The sequence below is a fragment of the Populus alba genome, chromosome 12 (assembly GCF_005239225.2).
Source record: "Populus alba chromosome 12, ASM523922v2, whole genome shotgun sequence".
NCBI lineage: Eukaryota > Viridiplantae > Streptophyta > Magnoliopsida > Malpighiales > Salicaceae > Populus > Populus alba.
The window spans coordinates 4,569,070-4,588,201 of record NC_133295.1 but is presented as its reverse complement, the minus strand read 5'-3'; the positions used below and the strand labels follow the sequence as shown (position 1 = coordinate 4,588,201).

The following is a 19,132-nucleotide window of genomic DNA, read 5'->3' as shown; positions in this document are numbered from 1 at the left end:
TTGCTCAAGAAAAAAATAAGGACTAATCTCTGATACCACTAGTGTACTCTTCTCATATTCTCAACAAATGCATCTTTGCTATCAGAACCTGAGTTTTATTTTGGACTTGTCGTGTTATTCAGAAGGAAAAATAATACCTGTTTGAAAACAAAAATTTTGGTTCAATAAAAAAAGAAGCTTCCCTAAAGATGCTACATGGAAAAAAACTTGTCCAATAGTTCAGCCTTGAGGACAAGGCCTTTTTAGAGGGATGAATTGATATGATTCTTCGATGGCCTGTCATGATCGGAAGTTGCACACATTGAAGAGCAGAGATGGAGAGTTGAGCTTAAATACTTCATTTTTGTTTATTTAATTGCAATTGAAATAGTTAATGAATAATAGCTATAATTTAAGAAAGTTGTTAAGCTTTCATTCAGTTTCACTAGTTGAGTTTCTATTATCCTGAGATATTGTAACATTTGACTTACTGCAGGCTACACTTATTCCATTGAATGAGGCATTGCAGAATAATACAAACACAATCTTCCAAACCTCTGTTCTTCTACTGATTCCTTTCCAAAAATTCTGTTCTTATCAGAGATGCATAGGGAATTATGCATGTGAAGGCAATCAAAAGGACAATCAGGACAAGGTAATCGATGCAGATTATACAGACTAATTTAAGCATCTCCCAAACAAAGGGCAATGGAATTGAGCTTCAATTTGCTATTCAGTCTTCTTCTTTCTTTTCCCAGTGCTGAACAGATAACAGATTAACCTTTATCAGGGACAGCTCCAGCAGCAATTCTGAAATTAGCAGAGATGTACATTCAATAATCCAGGCTAAAAATATTACTTGCATAACAAACGGAGGAATCAAATAGCATTTTCACCAGGCAAGAAAAAAAATGGCCAATTCCAATAACATCCCATCCTCACACAGGAATTACAGTCCAGAGAAGTTTCTGTCGACCAATAGTCAAATTGAAATAATGGTAGCTGTTGTAATGTACCCAGTGGAACAAATATCACCATCCATGGGGTAGTTTTACAATCCACACGTAACTTTCTTTATTTTTTCACCATTTTATACGTACAAAATCATTATTTTACTCCTAAAAATGAGCTTCAATTTTGAATTCTAAAATCAAAAAATTGTTTCATATGATCAAATCGTTGTAAAATCTTTTGGTTCCTGTATTTCACAATACAGTGGTTGTGGAAGCTGAAGCTAAATGAGTAAATCCACTCTAAGCCTTTATCCTTGCGGATTTCCCCCACAGCGTTCTCCATTCTTGTATACCAATCTCCTATTCGAGTTTGCTCCACCATATCTCTACCAGACCTCAGATAGCGGATGGGTCTCAACACCCCAAAAACAGCAAGGCTCAGCTAAATTAGGCTTTGACCCCCCTGTGGCATAAAAGCACCCCATAAATATCTGTCACATGGCAACTTTGAAAGGTTGTGCAAAGCTAAAATCGGAATCTCAAGCTGAGTCATTTGTCACAACCATGTAATAAATTTTATGCTTGGAATGGGTTTATGCATGGGTCATAAAGTGAACACATGCCACATTTATTAATCGAGTAGATCACAATATGAACAATTATATATATATATATATATATATATATATATATAATAAAACGTAAAGTATATAAAGAGAGATGCATACCAAGAAACTCTCGGCCATTCAGAGCATCCACCCATGTTTCCGCAGCTTCATACAGGGCAGCACGTTCATCAGTGATGTTATATTTCTTCTTCAATTTCTTTGACACAAAATACATTGCAGCAGCTCCAGCATACTTGACGGTGATTTTCTCTGTAAAGCTAAAATTACCTGCATTTACAGGAGAAGTTTACAAGGAAATCAAGATAATTGGACAAAATATATGCCATCTCACAAACAACTTTGGACAGAATAATTATAACAGTGTGGTCCTTAAAAGCATAATTCTATGAACATTAACAACTTGGAATAAGTAACCTAGAACCTATATGAGATGAGTTCAGGATGATGAAGTAATCATGAAAGAAACGATAGCTGTGACTTACAAACAAATGAAAGGGATGGCTATAAGAAATTATTGTGTAAATGTGATCCCTGGATGAAACAATTATATACAATTATGAATTTCCTGATCTTAAAAGGATCCTCGAAACAGCATACTCACGCTATTACACGAGAAGAGAGATGGTATATAGATAGTGAAACCAGAATAGCACAATTAAAGCTTGATGGAGTCATAGACCATTCCTAGAACATTAAAGACAGGCCAATGGGATCAATTATCTGATGACCAGAAGTATAACAATGTAGAAATTCCCAATGAAACAGGGGTGTCAAGTCATTTTGTTTCTAATATCCTGACACAATATTCTATACCAGCAACATCAATGTTGCCCTCAAAATAAGATTGCTCTCAAGAACAAAAAAAGTTCTCTCACTTTGCTCTTACTGGGAAAATGTCCTGAGAAACAAGTTTGACATTATCAATTGTTCCAAGACACAAATGAAGGCCAACTCTAACATCCTAAGGAATAGAAAATGAGGTGAAACTGCCCACGAGCTTGGTCACCTTATCATTAACATGATGAATGTCAACTCAGAAAAATTTGGTCACTATTAAACTAACCAAAAACCTTAAATTATACACTTCCTGTGAAATACGGTGCATTTAGTACATGCAGGTGACGAGCTGTAACTCTTAACTGTCAAACTTTGCACGTCAGTCTTTTTGTAGGAGCAAATAACTTATATGATCATTGGTTTGCAATGTTTTATGGAAAATGTTAAGTTATCTTGTCCATCAATTTACATAGTGTCATATTCTCAAGCATATCATGTTTTTCACCATAATCATCAACGGAAGTAATCTACAAACAATAGTTTTGCAAATGCACATGAATATAAGTATGCACAAGAATAGGGACTAGGTACGTAATTAAGTACTATGTTTCCCAAAAATTGTCGAATATTTTTCCAAGGCATCACAAGTATATGAAGAGAATGCTATAAGAAGAAACATGCCAGACTTTCCTGGTTTAATGATTGAGACAAAACAGAATCATATACTAAGAGGTACATATTAATCATGGCACAGAGTCATAAATGGAAAAAAGCAGAAAGTGAACCAAAGAGATCGTTCCAATAAGAGTTAGCCACAGGAAAACTACAGTTTCATTCAGGTATTCTTATCCATGGATCATCTTACCATTGCTTGTGATATAGTCGAAGGATTCAAGAGCCTCAGAAGTATTGCGATATATGTTTGGAGACAAGACATGTACCAAGTGATTGTCAACCCACCTAAATAAGCAAAAAATAGTATGTTAAGATCGAGCATTGGCATGCCAGAATCAACTAGAAGTTAATTAGTATTCTGCTTACAAAGAAAGAAAAGAAACAAAAACATGACAAGTTGATAGCTGTTTTATGAGCATCAACAAAAAAATGGCATAAAAATGTCAGACCAGATTATCTAAGCATCGCAAGCGCAAGAGTATGAGAGTGTTGATTTTCTGATCACAAGCATGCATGTCGCCAAACACAATTCTACAAATGATACATAACTTTATCTATATGCATAAGCAAAATTAAAGGAAATAACTGAAATAGTTAGGCAGCTTTTTTAGAATTTTTCAGTGCTCTTTTTTTTTTTGTTTTTTTTGTCAATCCAGCAAGTTTATTTGCACATTTAAAATCTTCAATTTAGGTCCAGAATGAGAAGTTTGTTAGGAAAAAAAACCTGATTTAGCTAGTAAACGGTGGCATAGATGTCAAGGTGTACAGAGTTACAGCAGGTGAGATGCACCAGTTAAGTAGGACAACCATGAATTAGGGAGAATAAGAAAAGTATTGCTTTTCTATTTGAATTTAAAAACACATAAAATGACTAAAAAGATTTTGAAAGGAAAAGGAACAAAAAGAAAGAAACAATGTGGACCTCTGACCCAATGAATTGATGCCATAATCAGTGAGAGAATCTCTCCCTAGTCTTAGGAATTCAATGCTTGCAATTGGCTTATGGTCTGCATATGGGATGAGAATGTTTGAGCTACACAAATTTCTAACACCTATTTTAAGATGTCACAACTCAAGAGAGATTAATGAACTCATGGTTAAGTGAAAGAGTGTTGGTGGTTCAAACCAAACACAGAGAATTCAGTGAACAACCTACCCAACTGCAATCAATTTAACACATGGCTAAGTTTTCATCCAACAAGGCAGTCATAACTAAATCATCAAGATTGAGCAAGTTCTCACTCCATATCTTCTGCATGATTAGATTTCACAATAAGATACAATAATGAAGAACCATTGGAAAACTGATAGATTGGTGATTATGAAACTTTGAAAGGGAGATCCAAGGCTGAAATGTAAATGTGTAGGTTTTGACTCAAGGACAGAGGAACTGATACAGGGCACCCGTATAAATCTAAGAGATAAATTGGATTCAAAAAGAAATTTGAGAAAGATATATAGACTCACATTGAAAAAGAGAAGATTTCCTAAGCTGGGTTCATGAAAATCATGGAAAACTAATCTTCATTACTAATTGGTCAGAAAACCATATGCATATAGATCTTTTCTTGCGACCATGTATGCATTTACAAATTGGCTGCCATGAAATGACCACAATATCATTCCCCTAACAAATACATGTTAAAGTTTTCAATTGTTCAGATACTTGATTGAAAAAAAAAACAAAAGAAATAGGATTCCAAGGGAATTTTAAGAGTTAAGGCACTACTCCCTGCATCATATATCCTTTTTTGTTTATTTTATACAGCATAAAGTTTCTTATTTTCACATCCATGGATAAGTAGGTTATCGCTCATGTAGCTACATGTACAGTTAAATTCCATGGATTATGACAAGAATAAGAAACTTTTTTTGACACTTTAGTATTACTAGACACTTAGATTATTAACTTTCCCATGGTAGATAGGTAACCTAATTAAGTAAAAAGCCAACCAAAACTCATATTAGCAATCCATTTCTTCTCATGTGACAAGAGCTTAAGTCTAAGCATTACCAATTCATTCAAAACTCTTAAGAATATCCATCTGAGCACATTGAGCTCCTTAGAAGCTAAGGTTCAAAACTACTTTTTACGTGCTATTCCAAGAACACCAATCCAAAACATAAAGAATTTTATTTTATTTTTCCACCAAAAGAAAAGAAAAGGCTTACTGAGGTTAAGACATTGTCCGGAAAATTAATTTGCACTCAATTTAAACATTCCCATTTTATATGATAATAATAAACAAAAATAATATTCCCTATTTATGACACCACTAATGCAACTGTCTCCATTGAAACCCCAGAAACCAAAATGAGCGAAAAAGAAAACTAAGCCACAGAGCAAAAGAGAGGCCATACCTCCGCCACTTTATCTCTTCATCATCATCCTTATCAGAAGCAGATTCTACAATTTCCTTACCATGTATCTTGTTTGTCAACTTATCAATGATGGCTGCTCACATTCAATTCAAAAAAATCAATAATTAACATATACACCACCAAAATAGAATCTGTCAACACAATTCAAAACCCAAACAATATAACTAACAAACCCTTTTAAAATAAAATCACAACAAAAAAAAAAAAACCTGAAGAGTCGACAAGCTGTTCTCCATCCACCACCAATATAGGAACCTTCTTATAATCAGACCATTTGATCTCTTTCTTACTAATTGGATTCACTTCCACTACTTTGTATGGTATATCATAGTAATCCAAATAAGCTGAAAATTTACCCCCCAAAAAATCAGCAAATTTAAATATAACACTAAAAAAGCTCTAAATTCATAAAATTATTTCATAATTGCATACAAAGACGAGACCTTTAACTTTATTGCAAAAAGGACAGGCCTCGTACTGATAAAGAACAACTTCCTTAGGCACGAGCTCGGCCAGTGGTGGCTCCTTGGCGAGGACGTCTTGAGAGAGAGATGCAGCGGCAGCGGCGGAGACTAAGGCCCCGGCGACACCGAGAGACGAGGAGAATGGGTTGAAGATCCGGCGACTGTGGGAACTGCCGGTATTGCTGGTGGTGCTGTAGAGTGCAACAAGAAGGAAGCGGTGGTTGATGGTGGAGAGGGCACCGCCTTCGTGGAGGGTGGGGGTGAGGGTCCGAGAGAGGACGGAAGAGGCGAGAGTGGACGCTCTTCTCATGACCGTGAACAGAAAGGAGAGATCTGTGAAGAAGAGAGGAGGTTTATGTGGGGTTTTTTATTTTTTGAGATTTTTGTTTTAAGAAATGCGGGTTTCCCCGTTTGTGGGGATGATGGCGTTACTGGCTGGTGACCCAGAGCTGTATCGTACCTTCTTCATTGTTCCATTTTTTACTTTTCAAGTTTTGACTCCAAAAATACAAAAAATAAAAATAAAAAATAAAAAACAAATATATATATATATATATATATATATATATATATAATATATATATATATATTGTTTTCTCTTCTTCTTCTTTTTGGTCATTTTGATCCCTTGATTTTATTTTATTTTATTTGATCCTTTGAAGTTGCAATTTGGAATTAAACTTGGTCATTAAAAAAAGACTTGTTGAAAAAAAATTAAATTAAAGTTTTAATTTTTAATTTTTAAGTTAATACCTGGAGTTCTTAAATTTTATTTTAAGGTTCCATTTGCTTCAAACATAGAAAATAAACAATAAACTTTTTAAAAAAACAAAACAGAGTTAGATGTTTTGAGTTTATTAAGCATATCAGCTCAATGAGTTTTTTTATTTTGATCTAGTAAAGAGTTTAATAAATTTATTATAAAATTCAAATATGCAACATTTATTATTTAAAATAAAATTATGCCAACATAAAGATAGTTTTTTTTATTGGATGCTAACAATTATTAAAAAAAAAAATTTAGTATGAGTGTCCACACAACTTAAATAAATAAGTATTTTTTTCAACTTAATGAGTAATAAATATGGTATAAATATTATTAGACTCCACTGAAAATCTACATGGTCATAACCTAATATATATTTATATTATAAAAATATATTTTTAGAATATTTAAATTTTTTAATACAATAATATATATATATATATATAACACATACAATATTAGACAATAAATACACATTGAATACCTAAAACTTTTTAAATAATTTAAAAAAAATTAATTGATAGGTAATAAATAGGACATGAATAACATGTGATATAATCTCTATCCATTATTATTATTATAGTTTTCAGATCCAACCCGGTCTGAAGCCCGGGTTCCTGATTTTGATTGGGTTACAGGTCGTTCGAGTCATTTTTTTAAATCAAAACGACGTTGTTTTAGTAAAAAAAAAAAAAAAAGTTAATGGGTCATAACCAGGTTTTTGACCAGATCTTACTGGGTTATGCTAGATTTTTTTTTCTTCTATTTTTTTTTAATTCGACCCGATTTTAGTCTCAGGTTAATACGTTGGGTCGGACCGAATTTTAAAACTATTGTTATATAGTGGATTCAAGGGTTTAAATCGTGAGATATAAATCGTGATTCTTTACATCATAATTACAATTGGCATGTTGGAGCACATGTTTCTTGTGTTTTTACGCGTCAATAGGATTAATTAGAATTGAAAATTAAGCTTGGAGATCAAAAGAGAGAACTGTTTATGCTCTTGTTTTAATGTCTAGAAAATCTGTAAATTTAAGGAGCAAAATGACGATGTTTGCTTTGAATATTCAAAAACATGTTCTTCCCTTTTCCATGTGAAACAATGTCGGTTTTTTCCTCGATTAGAATTAGATTTTCTCATTGATTTGGTTTATCTTCAAGACAGTACGCCTATTTTAGTGTATTTTGCAGTAAAATAAATTGCAGAGTTCCTCCCCATATTACCAGTGTTCTTCACCTAATTTCTTTTCTTTCAATTTAACTCTTAAATAAATAAAAAATTCACTTCTATTTGACTTAATGGTATAAAAAAGTTTAAAAACAAAATTAAAATTTAAAGTGAAATATACTACAACAATAATAATAAAAAAAAAGTCACAAAAAAGAGTCACACGCCTTGTAGGTTATCCCTATTACACAAGTATCAGCCGCGTGTGTACCGCAGGTCATCTTCATTCTTCAGTGCTTGCTTGCTACCATTTTGCCTATCCGAAAACTCTGCGAAACACCATTCTCCTTTTTCTATCTTCCACCAATGTCATCAGCGTCTAAATTCGTAAACTTCGGCACTTCGCTCTTCCTTCGTACAACTAATAATGGCCATCCCCACAAAACCATTTCCTTGAAACCCCTCCCTTCCCTCCAATTCCACCTCTACTGTTCTTCCTCCGCTGCAGCCACAGCCACATCCACCACAGATGATGATATCATGGAAACCCTGAACTCCCTTCAACAAGAAAATAAACAAAAACAACATCCATGGCCTGAGTGGGTAACTTTTGTTGATAAATTGAAGACCAGGGGTTACTTCATGGAAACTTCAGAGGATGAAAATATTATTGCTTACACTGATATGAATCAGTTAAGGGATGGTTGTCTTAGCTTTGCTCGTGACAGATATGATGTTCTCAAGTAAGCTACCTTTTTTCTCCAGTTGGATTTGAAATTTGATTAGTGGTATGAAATGAAGGGAAGATTAAAGGATTGAGAATCTAGGTTCTCAGATATTTGAGAATCAAGAAATGCTTATTGGGTCTTGAATTTTTTTTTACTTATGCAGATCATTGTCTATACCTGATATTCAAACAGTTGTGGAGAGTGGATGTCCTAATATTCTTCGAAAAGTTGTAAATTCAGCTAAAAGAATGAGAGCTTACGTGCAAAAGGATGAAGAGGATGTATGTTTCTTTTGCTTGTCATTTTCATACTGTGTTCCTGAATTGTTTGTTATTGAAAAAAAATGCGTTCTTTAGAAATTTTCAAGTGTCAGAAGACCGTGTTTTGTATGCTGTTAAAAACTCTTGCTTGCTTGCAGGCTTGCAGTGCTTGTATTCATCGGGGTTGTTGTGATAGAGCTTTTGTGATACTAAAAAGTAAGGAAGCAGAGGGTCGTACCATAGACATAGTGCGGGTCTTAATGTTCCATGCACTGGATCCCCTTGTTATTTCAGAAGGAGAGAAATCTCCTGGCAGTGAGCTTATTGAAGCGTCTGCAAGGAAGCTGCTTTCTGAGTTGGTTGAATTGAGTGAGACACCCCATGATCCTGCACTACCAAGGCATACTCCCAAAACCCCCGATAAGAAGGAGCGAGTTGTGAATTTCACGGGTGGCAAACTGCGTGAAAATGTTGAAATGAAGAAAGGAGATTGGATATGTACCAAGTAAGTTACAATAGGAAAATATTTAAATTTAGCTCTTCAAGTTTTTTCCCATATAACTTGATAACTATGCATATTCTTGAATAATGTAATCAGAGGAGAATCTTTCCTTCATGCAAAAGTGGTCAAAGTTCGGATGACCAATCCAACTTGATGCTCCTTAATAGCTTATGTAGATGCATGACCTCATTAGGAATTGGATTTTTTTGGTGTGCACATTAGAATTCCATTATCTTTTCTTTTTCTTTTTCTTTTTTTAATTTTCGTGGGATTTTTCATTAATACCATCAAAGAATTATGGAGACTGTTTTGGAATTCAGGTAAAGGTTCCTTTGTTCTCAGATCTTTTTTTTTAACCCCAACCTTGACCAATTAGTTTGGTTTATAACAGTTTTTGGATGATATACTCATGCTGCATCCATTTTGGATAGCACTGCAGTTAAAACATGTAGATTATAGGGGTGGTGCATTCGTGCTCAAATGCGTGTGTGCTAGAGCTTTCTCCATTTGCACAAGGAAATACTTGCATGTGGATGGCAATATGTTTCTGAAGCCAGAACTTATTATATAAGTGTTGAAATGCAAAGAACATCACCAAAACATTAGTAACATGAATCAGAAGTTATGGCAAACTATTCCGTGTTTTCTTTTCTTGGTAAGGTGATTGGTGCTGGGAGAATAGATGTTGCACTTTATCAATGCCACGTTTTCTCTTGCTTGTAATTGAGTGTTTATATGCATCTATAGACACCAGACATGGTGTGACAATCCACTTTAAAAAAAATGCATTTTTTTATTGACATCCTTAATATGTTTTTGCAGATGCAACTTTATGAACTTCACTAAAAATAAAAGATGCCGAAAATGTGGTGAACAAACTGCAAAGAAGGATGGTGATGACTCTATTGAAGTTAAGAAAGGAGATTGGATATGCTCCGAGTAAGCTACCTGTAATCTTATTTTCTTTACCATGTGATAGATTGTTGCACTTCATCAATGCCACATTTTCTCTTGCTTTTAATTGAGTGTTTATATGCATCTACATACACCAGACATGGTGTGACAATCCACTTTAAAAAATTGCATATTTTTATTTACATCCTTGATATGTTTTTGCAGATGCAACTTTATGAACTTCGCTAAAAATAAAAGGTGCCGAAAATGCAGTGAAAAAAGTGCAAAGAAGGATGGTGATGACTCTATTGAAGTTAAGAAAGGAGATTGGATATGCTCCGAGTAAGCTACCTGTAATCTTATTTTCTTTACCATGTGATAGATTGTTGCACTTCATCAATGCCACATTTTCTCTTGCTTTTAATTGAGTGTTTATATGCATCTACATACACCAGACATGGTGTGACAATCCACTTTAAAAAATTGCATATTTTTATTGACATCCTTGATATGTTTTTGCAGATGCAACTTTATGAACTTCGCTAAAAATACAAGATGCCGAAAATGTGGTGAACAAAGTGCAAAGAAGGATGGTGATGACTCTATTGAAGTTAAGAAAGGAGATTGGATATGCTCCGAGTAAGCTACCTTTAATCTCATTTTCTTTACCTTGTGATAGATATTTTTCAGTTTTTTTTTTTTTTGGCATTCTTGATAGTATCAGAGGAAATGAACTAATGTCTGAACCATGATTGATTTTACTATCATAGCCATTAAACGATTTGTGTTGTTCTTTGTTAGTCCAGTTTCATTATGCCTTTGGAGTTCCTTTACCATATTTAGGAACCCATTTATTCATCTAGAAGTTTTTTTGGTATGATTTTTGTCTCCATTAAAGCCATTTTCGGTTTAAATAATTTCAAGGGGCATTTGGTTTTCTTGTAAATCTTCATGCGACTTTAATGATCTTTTGATTTTTTATGACTTTTCTGTTCTTTTTTAATTATTTTGAGTAAAAAAATTGATTTGTTAATTCAGGAAGCTATAATGTTGTTCAATATGGATGAGTGTAAATCTCACAGTATCATGAGATCTAGGGGCCTCCTCTTAGTTCAACAATCTCAATGGCTATCCCATGTTTGAGTTGTAAAGATATAAGACTAAGAAGAGGCATGGTGTGGACCAAATGAAGCAATTTGTAAACCTACTTGTCAGGTTATAGAAACTAGAGGGAGGGTATTTGTAATTATATTACACTGCAGGGAGGTCAATGGTAAACCAAATTTAAGGGGAAAAATTGCTAGGAGGCCAATGAAGTTAACCCTCTAGTTATTACATGTTTAGCATTTCTTACCTGTTGGTTGCATTTATGCGAATCACCCTCTTCGTTATATCCAATCCCCCAAGGAATTCCAATTGATGCTTTTATTTTGAATTGTAGCGTAATAATATATAAACTCCATTTTATGTAGTGGAGTCAATGTTACTATTGTCACAGATGATGGTCTAACATACTCTTCTCTACAGTGTCGTAAACCTATTGCGTCTCTTATCACATCCCTTGTCTAATTCAATCCATTAACTGGTATGTTCCACTTTGTTGCAGGTGTGAATTCTTGAATTTTTCTAGAAATATAAAATGCCTAAAGTGCAAAGCAGATGGCCCAGAGAGGGTTGCCGTAGATAATGTGGAAATGAAGAGGGGGGATTGGAATTGTACCAAGTAAGTTAGCCTTGTTCGTTGTCCTACTGATAAGTGCGATGCACATATATACAATTGACATTGTGATTCTAGCATATGAGGAGAAATTATTGTGTTCTTCACCCTAATGAGATTTTTTTAATACTTTTGAAAGCATGAAAGCCTGGTACTTTTAAAGAGGTGGTTGTGAATGTTGTGGCAGGGCAGTTCTTTCTACCTTTTATCTTAAACACAAGATGTGTCTGTCTTTTATATTTGGTAGCATATTACTGCCCCAATGAAATTGTTTTTGTCTCCCGGTTGCGAGGCTTCTTGATTTATGACATACCAGCATAATTTCATAGATAGTTTTTGTCATTAGTAATGCCAACTAAGTTTTTTTTTGTTTTTTTTTTAGTGGATGGTTAAAGAAAATTTATCTTATGAAAGAATGCACAAATACATTTAAAAAAAAATTTAATAAATGGTATATTCTCCCTACAAACCACTACCATTTAAATCCCTTGTCTACAGTAACTGTTACGTAAATAAAAAAGATGCATGGAAAAATAAAAGAAAAACCTTTGAAAGATGTGTTCCAGCTTTAATATCATGAAAGTTATCAACTTTTCCTGGGATTTTAATTCGTTACTTTTTTTTTTCCATTTTATTGTTTGTACTTCTGAAAATTCTTCTGTTCATGTCACTCGGTTTCTGTTTGCAGGTGTGGGTTCATGAATTTTGCTAGCAATAAGACATGCTTGCGTTGTCTAGATCCACGTCCTGAAAGAGACACTGGAGAGTGGAACTGCCCATCGTGAGTCTTGCTCTTTCATGATTGAGTTTTGTTTTCCAGGATAAGATCTAACTCTCTGGTTTCTGTTTATGCAGATGTGACTTCTTAAATTTCACTAAGAATAAAGTCTGCCTAAAGTGCAATTGTGACCGCCCCAAAAGAATGGGTGGAGAGTGGCACTGCCCATCGTGAGTCTTCCCCGCTCTCATCATCGGGTGTCTTTCTGGAAAAGATCTTTTGAACTATTTTGCTTTCTGTTTCTGCAGGTGTGACTTCATGAATTTCAGTAGGAATGCAGTCTGCCTAAAGTGCGATTGTAAGCGCCCCAGAGAAGCGATAACCGAGTATGAAGAACAGATTTGGAAGAGCCCTTATTAAGTTATTAGTAGATAAGAGTCATTGCATGGTACAATAATTACTCAATCCCTGACATTCAGGGTGTCATGTTTTTTTGCAAAATTCAATGTCTTTTGGAAGAGGAAGCAGCAGCAAGAGGAAGGATTTGGCAGTTGCCGCTGCTTTAGATTGTTTAACTTGGGAGGTTTTTATCATGTTAGCGTATTTAATGCATTTCATTTTGGTACCTTGGGTCCTTTTTCTTTTTCTCCCCTTCATAGAACATTCTGATATAACTTCACCTTTTGAGGATCATCTTCAAGTGTAGCTCAGTGTGTCGAAGTTGGAGTTTACTTGGAAGGAATTTAATGAGATGGTGGAAAAAGGATGACATGATGTTGAGTTTGATTCTGATTGTTTGGAACTTGATAAAGCAGATTAACCATGTCGGTCCTGTGGGATGGGGTATATTGGCTGCAGCGTGGCATCTTGCAACTCAGGCAGAGGAAACGCCCATAAAATCATCTAGGAATGGAATTTAATCTCGATTGATGTTCAAGTTGACTCAAGAATATATATCATTTGCTAAATTGTGAGATGTTATCATTGTTATTTCAAAATCTAAATCCTAATTTCTTTTCTAAAGTAGTTCAGAATCTTTACAATGCAACTTGAAATCCATACAATGAAATGTAGCAGTTTTGAGTTATTTTATTTTAGTGAAACTAATTGATGCCTTTATACAGTAATTAGCTGGTAGTAATAATAATAATAAGAAGAGGAAGAGGAAGAGGAAGAAGATGAAGAAAATATTGCAGCAATGAAAGGACTCTTGGCTTTTCATGGACTCTTTTCCTTCATTCATTTTTAGTGTTAAGCTCAAAATAATGTGAAGAAGAAGAGGAAGAGGAAGAGGAGGAAGAAGAAGAAGAAGTGAATATTGCAGCACTTTCACGGGGAAAGGTCTCTTGGCTTTTCATGGACTCTTTTCCTTCATTCATTTTTACTGAATATGGGTGTATTCAGTGATAAAAAGAAGAAGAAGAAGAAGCTATTTTCCTTCATTTATTTTATTTTATTTTCTTATAATGGGACTTCACCGCTTGTTCAATCATCAACCACATTTGTCCTAGTGGGTATTAAAGGAGAATTTTCTCTCCTCTCAAACAATTTATAGTTTTACGTACGTCTTTTGTCTTCTATCCTTAATTTGAAATGACATATTTAACTCATATTTTTTTTTACTTATATTTAAAATAGTTTTTCACGCAATAATTTCTTAATAATAATAATCATATGAAAAGATTCATTTGACGCAAATATTATTAAGATAAGTTGAAACTCTTAAATTTAAATCCAATCATCTTGAAATTAAAAAAATTATAGACTAGGAATTGTTTTCACGTCACCATCTTCAACCTTATATTTTTATCCAAAGTTTTTTATAATGCTTTTATGTTAAAGATTAAACTATATATATTATAAACCATTTCACAGGTGATCCAATAATAAAAAATTAGGACTAAAAAATTTGATTTCTTTGTGATCTCAAGTTCAAGCTTTATGGTTGCTAATGTGATAGTCATTGAAGTTTTACATAATCATTAACTTTAGGATCCGCGAAATTAGTCAAAGTATAAACAAATTAGCCTGAACAACCACATTAATAATAATAATAATAATAATAAAACTATATATATTATAGTTCAGTTTTGCACTTAAAATTAATATGCTTTTATACATTGATTAATTTTTTTAATAACAATAAAAAATACTTTAATTACTTTTAGTTTAATACGTGTAAACAAATATATTAATTCAATAAAAAATATATATTGCATGCAACAAAGCAATTAATATGGGATATTAGCTTGAGATTGTTGTTCAAATTAATTGTTTGGTGTAATACAATATTTGCATAATAACAAAATCACTACACACCTGTGGAGTTTTTGTTTGTTTTTTTTAATGGGAGTTGCGAATTTAAAGTATTATTGCAATTATTGTCAATATCGCAACCTTAACTCATTAATAGCCACGACTGTGATTCTTCATTGCATATGTGAAAAAGATTGTGTTTTTTTTAGCCACACCTTTTTAATTAATATTGTTTGTAACTCTTAAATTTTTATTTTTTAAAAGAAAACTCATGTTTTGTTATATTAAATAAAATAAATTATACATAAATTCAATCTTTAGATCTAGTGATTAAGATAATAATATATCCTTACAAGGATGAAAATACAAATTCGATCTTCAAAAAATGTATTTATTGAGAAAAAGCAACCACAAACCCCGTATAAAATTAATTTTATCCTTGGAGAATACCCAAATTAAAAAAAAAAAAATACAATTTAACGTTTTTATGTTGTATTGTGAACAATCATGCTTCTTGCATCAAAATGCAACTTACTTTTTCATTAGAATTACAAGTATAAACTGCTTCAACAATTCTCAAATATTACAACTCTACTCCACTAATAATCACCACTTTCACCCTTACTGCGCAATTACAAAGATTTCATCTTCAAATCTCATCTTTTAAATTAATTAATTATAAATTATTTCCTTTTCATTTTTTTATTATAAACATTTGCTTTTTATTATATTAATACTTAATGAATATTTTCATCATTTTTCATGGTAAGTTTGATTTGATTTAATATTATAAAGCCCTAGTTATATAATTATTTTGAGGCTTATAAAAGTTTTTTCAATTAGTATATTACTAGCTTACATGTGTTTTGCTATGGCTGGATAATTTTTTTCGGCAGAAAAAAAAATAGGCCTTTTCAATGTATTTTTTTTACAAAAAAACATTCATAATCATAAATAAAAAAACCTATGTGTATATTTAATTCAATAAATCAAGAACTATTATGCCAATAAATGTAAAAAATAGTTTTAAAGAGTTATTCAACTCGTCTAGCTATGGGCAAAAAAAATTCTTTTCTAACACAAAAAAATAAAAAGTGTAAATGTTATTAATATATTTTTTGATATCGAGTAAAATTTATAATTATAAATAAAAAATCCGATGCTTATATATAATAAAATAAAATGAAGATAATACACATTAATAAAGATATGTAAGATCTTAAGTTAATTTCGAATCTAGTAAAAACATTAGATAATGTTGTAATTGCTTTAGTGAAACACCATTCTCTTTAGTTTTTTTTTACAATAATTGTTAAAAAAAGTATAAGGAAAAAAAAGAAAAAATTACAAAATAATAAAAATAAAAATAAAAATAAAAATAAAATGATATAAATAGACAAAGTGTAAAGTGATAAATATTTTAAGTATAAATAATAAAAAAAAATTCTCTAAAAAAATGTAAGGAAAAAAAAACTATTTTTCTTTACAAAAAAATGAAGATAAAAAAAAAGTGATGCACCCGTTACAATAAAAAAATAAATAGGCAAAATATAAAGTAATAAATACAGTGTGTGTGTGTGTCTATATATATAAGCAATTGTTTTTCCGAAAAAAAACCCAAAACATTATAGATTTATCACTATTTGTGTACTTGCAATAAAAAGATTGAAAAGAATTACAATTATATCATTTGTTCTAAAAACACAACTGTTTAGTTTATGTACATTAATAATATAGAAAATAAATAGATGGATCTGATAACAATGAACAATTGATTGGAAAACAATTGAAATTCTATTATAAAAAAAAATTAAATTAATAATTTTAAACATTTTTAATGATTTTTTATTTTGAAAACAACTTAAACCAAAATGTCAGAACAATGAATATAAGTTGACTAGACACTTGACCCGCGCGATGCCGCGGGTCATTTTTTTTTGCATAAAAAATATTAAAACAAATAAAAATTTAAAAATTTTAGGTTTTTTCTGCAAAGTTATATCCAAGAAACTTGGGTTTGGCTGCAACGTTTGACCTAAAAGTAATATTTATAATACTAATAATAAAATAAAACTTGCATGACCCAAGTTTAAGTGAGTCTGGCTGCAACACTGGACCCAAGAATACTGGATATGAGTCTAAATATAAGGTCGTGTCATAAAAGTGTGATAATTAAATAGATTGATTAAAAAAAAACAAAGAAAAAAAATCATTAGAAAGGAAAAAACTAATGAAAAAAGAAAAAAAAATTGAATTAATTGGGTTGACCCTTTAAACCAGGTTATCCCATAAAACCTGAGATTCACATCATGAAAGTTTGATAACTAAATAGAAAAACAAATGACGGGTTTACCTAAAATTAACTGGGTTAACCTATCAAACCAAGTTAACCCGTTAAGCCTAGGACACGTGTCATGAAAGTATGAAAGTCTGATAATTAAATAGAAAGAAAATTAACTTTAACAAACTAAACTAAATGAAAAAATAATTTGTCAAATCAGGCTAACCCATCAAACCCGAGATCCGTATCATGAAAATCTGATAACTAAATAAATAAATAAAATAACATTAACAAACTAAATCAAACAAAAAAAATTCATTAAAAAAATTAAAAAGGAAAAAAATAGTTATACAATATAATATAATACAATACAATACAATATAATAATATTTATATTTATAATTATAATATAATTTATTAATAAGTAAATATATTAGTAAAAGGCGTGACATGCCCGCGCGATGCCGTGGGCTCGTGGCATGCTTGTGCATTATTGTGGATTTGTGAAAAAAATCATATAAAAAAAATGTTACCATCCACAATATTTTAAAGGAAAAAACTACAAAGCTATATTTCTTAACCAGCTCAATATTAAAAAAAAATCGACAAAAAAAAATTATAAAAAAAACACAAAAAATGAAAAAAAGAAGATGACAATTTTGGAAGAAAAAAAAGCAAAAAACAAATAATAAAAAAATGGAAAAAAAACATGTGGGGAAAGTTAAAGCTAAATTTTCAACCAGCTAAATATTAAAATCATTTAAGAAAACACTGTAGCAATCTATAGTGTTTTGTGAGGAAATATACAACTATAATTCTCAACCAGCTCAATATTAAAAAAAAAAATCAATAAAGATAATTTTGACAAATATAAAAAAAAAAACGAAAGGAAAAAAAAAATCCATGGAAACACTATAACAATCTAAAGTGTTTCATGAGAAAATCTACAGTTTTAATTTTTAACCAGCTCAATATCAAAAACAATAAAAACGACAAAGACCATTTAAAAAAAACATAACAAAAAAAAGCATATGGGAAAACACTGTAGCAATCAATGATGTTTTAAGGGAAAAAAGCTAAATTGTTAGCCTGTTCAGTATGAAAAAAATAAATTTGACAAAAACATATTTGGAAAAAAAACATTGACAAAAAAAATATGTGGGGAAACACCATAGCAAGACAAAAATCATGTGGGAAAACACTATAGTAATCTACAGTGTTTTAAATAACTACAAAGCTAAATTTTCAATCAGCTTAATATAAAAAAATAAAATCGACAAAGATAATTCTGAAAAAAAAATTATTTAATAAAAAACCATGTAGAGAAACACTGCAGCAATCTAGTGTTTTAAAGAAAAAAAATTAAAAAACTAAATTATCAATCAGCTCAATAGTAAAAAAATAAAATCAACAAAAATAATTATGAAAAAAAAAATATAAAGAAGAAAGACAATTTTGGGAAAAATTTAAAAAAACAAAAAAAAAACGTGGGGAAAACTAAAGTTAAAGCTAAATTCTCAACCAACTCAATATTGAAAAAATAAATTCGACAAAGATAATTTTAAAAAAAAAAACATGTGGGGGGAACACTGTAGACAAACAAAAACCATGTAAGGGAAAACACTGTAGCAATCCATAGTGTTTTTTTTTTTTTTTTTTTGAAAAAAGCTATAAAGCTAAGTTCTCAACCAGCTCAATATAAAAAAAAAACTGACAAAGACTATTTTTTTTTAAAAATTCAATTTTGGGTAAAAAAATGAAAAAAAAAACATGTAAAAAAAAAGAAACAAAAGCAAGAAAAAAAACACGCAGGGAAAGCTACAGTGTTTTAAAGAAAAAACCAAAAAAACTAAAATTTCAACCAGCTCAATAGCAAAAAAAATAAAATCAACAAAAATAATTCTAAAAAAACAAAACAAAAAAAGAAAATATGTAAAAAATGAAAATTTTTGAAAAAAAGAAAAATAAATAAAAAAATAA

At 31.4% G+C, this 19,132-nt stretch overlaps 2 protein-coding genes across 2 annotated transcripts; one reads left to right on the top strand and one right to left on the bottom strand.

Moving 5' to 3' along the window:
- Positions 1-1,110: 1,110 nt before the first annotated feature.
- On the bottom strand, positions 1,111-6,347 carry LOC118044253 (uncharacterized). Its single transcript, XM_035052480.2, is given in 7 exon segments — positions 1,111-1,368; positions 1,370-1,395; positions 1,661-1,828; positions 3,204-3,298; positions 5,375-5,468; positions 5,605-5,739; positions 5,839-6,347. Coding segments are annotated over 7 exon segments (1,107 nt in total). The 5' UTR covers positions 6,170-6,347.
- Positions 6,348-8,024: 1,677 nt separating this feature from the next.
- LOC118044249 (uncharacterized) lies at positions 8,025-13,398 on the top strand. Its single transcript, XM_035052471.2, has 10 exons — positions 8,025-8,539; positions 8,688-8,805; positions 8,943-9,289; positions 10,109-10,225; positions 10,406-10,522; positions 10,703-10,819; positions 11,787-11,903; positions 12,586-12,678; positions 12,753-12,845; positions 12,924-13,398. Exons 1-10 carry the CDS (start codon positions 8,163-8,165, stop codon positions 13,033-13,035), a joined length of 1,608 nt encoding a protein of 535 aa, XP_034908362.1. The 5' UTR covers positions 8,025-8,162; the 3' UTR covers positions 13,036-13,398.
- The last annotated feature ends 5,734 nt before the right edge of the window (positions 13,399-19,132 follow it).